At 43.2% G+C, this 9,251-nt stretch overlaps 1 protein-coding gene and 1 long non-coding RNA gene across 4 annotated transcripts in view; one reads left to right on the forward strand and one right to left on the reverse strand.

The window, feature by feature from the left end:
* The first annotated feature begins 2,539 nt into the window (after window positions 1-2,539).
* LOC129845385 (uncharacterized) lies at window positions 2,540-4,995 on the forward strand. Of its 2 annotated transcripts, XR_008758049.1 has the most exons (4): window positions 2,540-2,598; window positions 2,686-2,967; window positions 3,047-4,128; window positions 4,223-4,995. It is a non-coding gene; the product is annotated as an uncharacterized LOC129845385 (long non-coding RNA). The 2 variants fall into 2 exon arrangements; XR_008758048.1 differs by lacking the exon at window positions 2,540-2,598 and having other exon boundaries at window positions 2,612-2,967.
* A 1,489-nt stretch (window positions 4,996-6,484) lies between these two features.
* Window positions 6,485-9,251, reverse strand: part of LOC129845362 (ras-responsive element-binding protein 1-like) — a 28,722-nt gene continuing 25,955 nt past the window's right edge. For both annotated transcript variants that reach the window (XM_055913254.1, XM_055913253.1), the window contains exons 5-6: window positions 8,055-8,127; window positions 6,485-7,951 (exon numbers count right to left, since the gene is read on the reverse strand). In XM_055913254.1, the coding sequence (XP_055769229.1) occupies window positions 6,807-7,951; window positions 8,055-8,127 (1,218 nt within the window). In that variant the 3' untranslated portion in view covers window positions 6,485-6,806. The remainder of the gene's footprint in view (window positions 7,952-8,054; window positions 8,128-9,251) is intronic.

Consider the following 9,251-nt stretch of genomic DNA (forward strand, 5'->3'; position numbering starts at 1 on the left):
CTACCATCACCTCATGTTTTAGCATAATGAACAGCCCCATGTCGTAAGGACTGTACACAATTCCTGGAAGCTGAAAATGTCCCAGTTCTTCCATGACCTGCATACTCACCAGACACGTCACCCATTGAACATGTTTGGGATGCTCTGGATCAACTTGTACGACAGTGTGTTCCAGTTCCTGCCAATAACCAGCAACTTTGCATAGCCATAGGAGTGGGACAACATTCCACAGGCAACGATCAACAGCCTGATCAATTCCATGTGATGGAGATGTGTCGAGCTGCATGAGGCAAATGGTGGTCACACCAGACACTGACTGGTTTTCTGATCCACGCCCCCATCTTTTTATTTTAAGGTATCTGTGACCAACAGATGCATATCTGTACTCCCAGTCGTATGAACTCCATAGATTAGGACCTAATGAATTGATTTATATTGGCTGATTTCCTTATATGAACTGTAACTCAGTAAAATCTTTGAAATTGTTACATGTTGCATTTATATTTTTGTTCAGAGAGAAAGAGAGTATGTGCGTGCGTGTTGATGACCTATGCCACCCCAGGTTTAAACAAGATCATGGGGAGCTCTGCCTATTAATGCAGTACAATATAGCTTCTAAGATCTGGTGGGAGCTCACGCTGTTTTACCCAGGAAAGAGGCTGACTGGAATAACTTTAATTTATTTCAGACAATGACACTTTTAAAGGTAGAGTCAGCAATATGACATAGATGGAGATGTAGATGCGTCGGTTCTGTTCAGAGGCAACCTTACATGAGTTGGGCTAATAAACAAAGGGATGGGTTAACAGTATGACTAATATACACTGCTCAAAAAAATAAAGGGAACACTTAAACAACACAATGTAACTCCAAGTCATCACACTTCTGTGAAATCAAACTGTCCACTTAGGAAGCAACACTGATTGACAATAAATGTCACATGCTGTTGTGCAAATAGAATAGACAAAAGGTGGAAATTATAGGCAATTAGCAAGACATATTACCTCGACTAACCGGTGCCCTGGCACATTGACTCTGAACCGGTACCCCCTGTATATAGCCTCGCTATTGTTATTTTACAGCTGCTCTTTAATTATTTGTAACTTTTATTTATTTTTGAATGTAATTTTCTTAAAACTGCATTGTTGGTTAAGGGATTGTAAGTAAGCATTTCGAATGCTTGGAGACGTAGATGCGGTTTCAGCACTACTGCGCTTCAGCATGTTTTGGGAGTCAAGCAAGAGTTGACTCCAACTCCAATCACAGAAATTGAAGTTGACGTCAAAAATCCTGGGGCCTGTTGCACAAAAGTAGAATTAAGACATCCGGGATAAATGACTCAGCTGAGCTCAATGAAGCCAAAACATGTGCGTCCAGGCTTAATTGGTTGCACAAAGACCAAGCCAGGATGAGCAGACACGGATTCATTAAGCCAGGTGAAACCAATCCTGGATAGGTGCGCGCTCACGGCTCACTCAAATAGACCCCGCCACAGATCACAGATTAACTGATTTACCATGGCAACTAGAGCCGCGTACTTTTCCCGGTCGGAAGCACAAATCCTCATGGAGGCATACGAGGAGGTAAAAGACATAATTAAGAAGAAAGGCAACACCGCCACAGTGATAAAGCAAAGAGAAAAAGCGTGGCAAAGTATTGCAGACCGCCTGAATGCGTAAGTAGTGCACAATTACACAGTCACCGCTCCGCTGAAACATCACAATTACAATTCAAATATTTAATTCACATCTCCAAAAATGCAGTTGTACTGTAATTATGAAACGGTTAAATTTTTAATTGAAATGCACTGCAGATATGAGTGAAATTGTGTAAAGTAACTCCATCACACTGTATAAAGCTATGATAATTTTTTTGATATTTTTACTGAAAACAAGACAAAAATACCAAGTAATTTTTTGCAGTGTGACTCCATTAAATGTGTGTGTAGATTAAACATGAACGGGCCAAAACGGACATGGCAGCATATCAAATACAAGAACATTCTGCAGAATGGTATGGTCCCTGACTAATATTTAACAAAGCACAAGCATATATTGTACCCAGAAGGTGCCTGCTCACACATTGTCTGTACTGTTTTAGCAGTGAAAAAGAATACCCACAGACAAGGCACGGGTGGTGGGTCACCAAAGGCTGACCTTACCCCAGCAGAGGACATGGCCTTGGAGCTAAATAAAGGCAGGCCCGTCTTAGAGGGGATCCCTGGGGGGAAAGAGACGAGCATAGGTTCCTCCCAAGATGCCACCCGCTTCATTCAAGGTATGTCCTTCCATCTCTACATGGGATACAACCACATTCATATTGAATCAATTTGGACTGTCTGACTTTGGTTTACCTATTGCCTTGCAGTGTCTGGCAGCACTGTGTTCCTGTTAAAGCCACCAGCACAAGCACCAGACGATGCTGATCCAGTGAGTACTCCATCAAAGGCATACTGTAGGCCTGGCATGTCTTGTCTACTAGCTTCAATATGAATCCGATTAAATGTGATAGGGTGAAGGCCCCAGTGCAGCAGCAACAGCACATGATGGAGACGATGATGAGGAGGAGACCATCTCTCTGGATTCCAGAAGGCATAAGGTATCATGTTAAGACTGTGAAAGTACTATTTACTCTACAATGGTGAGGAGTCCTCATCAAAATCAAAAAATCTAATTTCTTTTACAGGACCCAGATGCTATACAGTGGGAAAACCAGCCTGGCAACAGTGCGTATTAATAAAAGGACACCACATCCTGCCAAATTCCAGCTGCGCTAATTGTATTGTGTTCACAGAGCTCACAAGCTATCAGAAAGTTGTATGGCAACCACCTCCGGCGCCAAATAGAACTGGCAGACATAGACATTCAGTACAAGAAGAAAAAGATGGAAAATCTTGCACTGGAGTCCGAAATAAAAAAGAGGACAATTAGGAAACTGGACCTTGAAATAAAAAAACTTGAGAGGGAGGTGAGATATGCCTTCAATGTACACTGTATGCTAACTGTAACACAAATGTATTAATCATTCTTTTTCTTTCCTCCCCCAGCTCCAAGAAGATGACACAGCTCAAAATAAAAATTAGGTATATTCTCGTAAAGTCAAGTGAGCCATGACATATGAGCTCTTATTGTGAGCACACAGGACGGTGGCATCTTTCTAAGGTTTTTTTTATTTTCCCAGCAATCAGTACAACCAAGTCATCGTTATAAGGCATCGCCCTCTTTTGCCCACCCCCCCAGCACCAGGTGTGGCCACTAGCCTATATGAAGGCCCAAAATTGTGTGTTCCTTTCTGCTCTGACAATGGCATGCCCATTCGTGCGAGATGTGGTGGATGAAGAAGCACTTGTGCTGAGGAGAGCCTTCAGGCGAGAAAGGGTCTTCAGGGACCGGTTGGACCCACTGGCCTTCCCTGATGACCATCTATATGAAAGATACAGGTTTTCTGCAGATGGCATCAGGTATCTATGCAGACTACTGGGTCCCAGGATTAAGCACCGCACTGCACGGAGCCATGCACTGAGTGTGGAGCAAATGGTTTGTGTGGCCTTGCGCTTTTTTGCTAGTGGAGCCTTCCTGTACTCAGTGGGGGATGCAGAACAGCTGAACAAGGCCACAATTTGCCGCACAATAAGGAGTGCGTGTCTGGCTATCAAAGCATTAGCAGATGTCTTCATCTCCTTCCCTGGCCACAGAAGACTCTGTGACATCAAAGAGGAGTTCTATAGGATTGCAGGTAAGAGGATCTACAAATTACAGGACAACTGTTAACACATAGTAGGATACTCATTACTTTGTGTGACAGGTTTCCCCAATGTCATTGGTGCAGTGGACTGCACACACATAAGGTTAAAAGCCCCCTCAGGTGCCCATGAGGCCGATTTTGTGAATAGGAAATCCTTTCACAGCATTAATGTTCAGGTGAACATAACTTTTTGATATTGTCCATTGACGAACACTCTGCATTGCCAGTGATGTGCATTGATTGGTGTAATATTCCTCATCTTATGATTTCAGATGGTCTGCAATGCTGACTGTGTGATCAGCAATGTTGTGGCAAAATGGCCTGGCTCAGTCCATGACTCCAGAATCTTTCGGGCCTCTGAAATCTATCAGTGCCTATCACAAGGTAAGCCACACAACCCCTATTTATAACCATCATGGCTGTGTCAAGAATATCACTGTGTTTATGAGGTAGTAATGATGAGATTTTGTGTTGACAGGTGAATTCTCTGGTGTGTTGCTGGGAGACAGGGGGTATGGCTGCCAGCCTTTTCTCCTGACACCTTTCACAGACCCCCAGGAAGCACAGCAGGCCTACAACCATGCCCATGCCAGGACCAGGGCCAGAGTTGAAATGACCTTTGGCCTCCTGAAGGCACGCTTTCACTGCCTTCACAAATTAAGGGTCAGCCCTGTTAGGGCATGTGATATTACTGTGGCTTGTGCTGTCCTCCACAATGTGGCCTGCCTGAGGAAGGAGAGGGCCCCCAGAGTGCCACCAGCCATGGACTGGGACAATCCGGCAATCTTCCCTGATGACGACAGTGGTCGGCTGCTGAGGGACCAATATGTGTTGAATTATTTTAGTTAGTATGTGTGCTTTCAATTTTGGTTAAATATGTCCTGCGGTGGCAGAGGAATTTGGGTTTTTTTGGGTTCGTTTTTTTACGAATTTGGCCTCTTATGATGTTTGTGCGGTATACTGTGTGTAATACAAGGCTGCAGGGAGGCTACTGCATCCATTCATTTGTCTGTTCAGTTGATGTGTATGGATTTGTCCTGCATTTATTTTAGTGTGCAGACATGCAGGGTGTGTTATATACAGACCTTTGAATGTGTATGTATCATTTTGTATAATATGCTTGGATTCTGTGCTTTCCATCTTGTAGAGTCACTGTGACTTCAGTTTCGAAAGGAGCTGATGGTTTACCTGCTTTGTTTTGTCCTTATTCAATAAAGGAACATAATGTTACACATTGTGTTTTTATATTCATATGGAATGTGTATTTGTTTATATGACAGAGTACTAGGGCCACACTGAAGAAAAAGGATAAAGTCATAAATTTATGAGGCTGGTTCTTTCTGCAGAAAAGCTACATATTGTTTTGATACTTATGACAATGTGATACTTAATATTCTGGCACATCAGCATGTCTTTGTTTATGAAACCATACTGAAGTACAATTTCACGAAATGCCCCACATCTGTCATTTTAACAAATGTCCTCCTTTAAAACAACTGGTTACAATATTATTACTTGTGTTTTTTTCCCCTCTGTGGCCCTAATATTCTATCATTTTATATATAGCCTTATAGTCTATGGGAAACTGTAAATTATCTAATGATAGCAACATCATCTAAAAATAATTTTTTATCCAAAATCATTGAAATTAATGATCACAAACGTTTAAATAATGACAGTGGGTCTAGTTATATGTGATAACAATGTATAGTGAGCAGTGAAATAACTATTGGTTTCCATTTGTGGTGACTGCTGACTGACATTAGGGATGAGATTAAATAGATCCTGGAATTTAGCCTGGTCTGGAGCAGGCTAGCTCCACAGAATAAATCTCCATGGTAATTTATACCATAACATATCCTCCTGCTCCCTATCCATCTTTAGTGCAACCGGATTACGGATCAATTGAGCCAGGATCACCAAGATATCCTGGCTTAATCCCTTATCCTAGTTTTGTGCAACAGGCCCCAGGAGTTGTTCGCTGCTGTATGTAAACAATAGCCGAATGTAGTCGACCTAAGCAAGTTGTGGAATCAGCTTTAAGTGTTTGCGGTTCGTGCGAATTGCATCAGTATTGAAAATACAAAACGGAAATACAAACCAGCATACCAAAGATTTTAATTCTATCTGTGAGCATTCTGAAGGTCGGGTTGATAACACCTTCCAGTGGATATTTTGTATCAGATTACTACCTCTGACATAGACAAAATCGGCGGACAACAGGTCAAATTAGTTGAAATTAAGTTTGTTCAACATTCTGACTTGTAATGGGACTGTTCGGCAATGCTGAGCCTACATGTTAGAGACTAGAGTGTAAGTATTTCACTCTCGGATTCTAAAGAGGCTATAATCTCACTAGACATGTGAATACGAACGGCAAGGGTTCCATGCTTGCAGTGTCCTTCTTGGTGTCAATCTCAATCGTCAGGGGCTTCCTGTCGGTTCTGGCTACACTCCATTTCCACACGAAGAGCAGCGTAGCTTTCTTCCATTATTTGACACACTGCTCGTACGACTGTTGCCGTTAAAGTTTCCATAATGGAATCTACATGCGCACGAAAAACGACGAAGTTGGACATCTTTGTTATTATTTAGCTAGCAAACAAACTTTCCAGAGTAAAACCCTTATGTGGTTAAACAATTTACTTCCGGTGACAGTTTACCGTCAACACTGAGATCACAGAGATGTCTTTGCTGAGATAAAGCTAAATGTATTACTCTCATTCTCAAAGACATTACCTTTTTCAAATTTCCCATGTTGATTTATTTCTTTTGAACTTTAACACAAGCATGTTCATTGTGACAAAATCTTAGTTTTCCTGATTATTTTCAACACTTTGCGTCACAAATACTGTAGGAATTTATACAATAAAAAGTTGAACATTTTAGACAATAATAACCAACATGAACTAATATAACAATCTGCAGTCAAACGTTTAGTGTCACTTCTTTTTATAACATTTTTACAAAATACAAAAATAAACAGGTAACAACCTTTAAGCAATCATACACATACAATTTACAATCAATTCAGAAAACACAATCCCAAATCACAACACAACCTATAATTTCCGTGCATGAACTGTCTGGTGTCTTATCAGATTGCTCAGAAAGGAGAAGTTCTTCCCACACTGGGCGCAGTGGAACAGTTTCTCACCCGTATGGACGCTCTGATGCACTTTTAAATTACTGGAATGAGAGAACTGTTTCCCGCATTGAGCGCATCTGAAAGGTTTCTCCCCTGTGTGTACTCTCTGGTGCCGCTTCAGGCTGCACAGCTGGCTGAACTGCTTCCCACACAGGGCACACTCATACGGTTTCTCCCCCGTGTGGACCCTCTGGTGCATCTTGAGCTGGCACAGGTGAGGGTACTCCCTCCCGCAGAAGGTGCACCTGTAGGACCTCGCCCCCTCCTCCCTAGACCCTCTGTCCTGATGAGTCCCAGTCATGTCACCCAGGTGGGTGTCGGGGGCGCTCCCCTCGAAATCCACCCAGGTGGGGTACTGCAGCTCCCCGGTACCCGTGGCGTATGGAGCAGTGGCGGTGGCTGCGGGGTTCTGAAAGGTGCCGAGGCGGTTGTTGAAAGCGCCGTCCATGCCAATGGTGTAGAAGTGATTGTCAGGTGAGTTCTGATTCGCTGCTGGCTGGACACCTGGGTGAGGATGATGATGATAAGTGTTACTCGAATGTCCTCCAAGAAGCATGGCATCTGCTTCACTATGTCCTCCTTGATGATGCCGGTGTTCCATGATGTCACCTTGTCTCCACAACGAGGGCGTGCCATCCTCATCGTCAACAGGAAGGGGGTCGATAACTATGACCTCAGACATGACCTCTGAATCGACCTGGGAATACTCGTGTTCAGAGGGAGGCGAGGGGCTTCCTGAGACCGTCTCGGCAGCATAACTAGAACAAGATGGCCGATCATTCGCTGTATCACTGACTCTTTGCTTACGGGAGTTTACAGGCAGATCGGTTGTTCTCTCGGGGTTTAGGCTGCGCTGCTGTTTAGCAACAGGTCCTGGACCTGTGAGTTGGAGCACCTGGCTCAGGTTCTCAGGCTCCGGGTCTGACTTGAAAACAGTGTCTGATCTGTTGACAGTCACTATGCTGTGTTTGGTTCTGAGCTGCTCAGTGAGCTCTGTTTGGTCCGTGTCTAGAGAGGTCTGTGTGTTTGGGTCTGTCATTCTGTGGCCACTATCAGTGCCTGAAGAGACAACAGAAGCATGATGGTCATATGTAGTCAAATAAAACAATGAGGTTGTCAATCAGTATGTCATTTTTCATTACAACAATCCATTCATCATTACCTGGCATCTCCCTCAGACCCTCTTCTTTCTTCCATGGCTGGAGGTCTCTCTCCCCTTCCACAGTAGATTTGGCCTGAAAAGAGGAGGGAGGAATTAAGTAGACAGACATGAGCTCTACAAAGCTCTCAAACAAATGCAGGTCTATTAGAACTCAGATATTACTAGGCTATAATATTGATCAAATGGCTTGAATGAAGTTGTTAATTTACTGACTCAACTCATGGACACAGAACATCTGAAGCTTCTCAAAACATGAAACTAAAACTGGACCTCAATAATTCACTGTAATTTTGAAAGAAAAATGTCCTTTCCGTACAATATATTTAGGGTCAATGTGAGAATATATATTTAGAGTCAAGAAGCACCATGGAATTATTTGAAAAATATTATTTATTGAGGGAATTTATAGGATTTAATGAACAAACAGCAACAGCCATTGGTCAAATTGGTACAAAATAACAGACAGTTTTTCAGTCTCACAGTACAACTTCAGTATCTGCTATAACTCAGTGTGAGGAACGCAGTTTTATTAGAAGAACACAATCATTATCAACCTTAACTGTCAATGTGAGTGATGCTGTTGGCCTTACGTTAGAACCAATGACGTTTGAACTCATGATATTGCTATAACAGCTTTTTCAATAGGAATCTCTTGTTCTGTGTCAGTTATCAATGATGAAGCTTCTGATGTCTTTTCAGATTGCTGGTGTGAGAGAACCTGCGTCCGCAATGTGCACAACTGAAGGGCTTCTCGCCAGTGTGGACGTTTAGGTGCATTTGGAGATGGCTGGCGCCCTCAAAGCTCTTCTCACAGAAGTTGCAGGCGAACCCCCGCTTTCTGGTGTGGATGACAGCGTGCTGCTGCAAATCACTCTCGTGGACAAACTTCTTATTGCAGCTCAGGAAACCGTACTGCCGTTCTACGGTGCCAGGTCTAACATCTGTGGGAAGATTACTCAAATGACAGGAAGTTGTGGTGCTTGGTCTAAAATGGCTGACAGGAAGTGAGGTATGAGCTGGTTGTTGAACTCCTCTTCCTGGTATTTCCGATTGTCTATGGAGGCTTGCCAACGAGCACCAACTAGCTTTGTTGGCCTCACCTGCATTTCCTGTGTCAAGATGGGTGCCTGTATTTATCTCTGAGGGCCGGAAGCCAGGTGAAACCAATTGCGTCATGTCATGGCGAATCATTGGTGC

Source organism: Salvelinus fontinalis, unplaced genomic scaffold (genome assembly GCF_029448725.1).
Source record: "Salvelinus fontinalis isolate EN_2023a unplaced genomic scaffold, ASM2944872v1 scaffold_0285, whole genome shotgun sequence".
NCBI lineage: Eukaryota > Metazoa > Chordata > Actinopteri > Salmoniformes > Salmonidae > Salvelinus > Salvelinus fontinalis.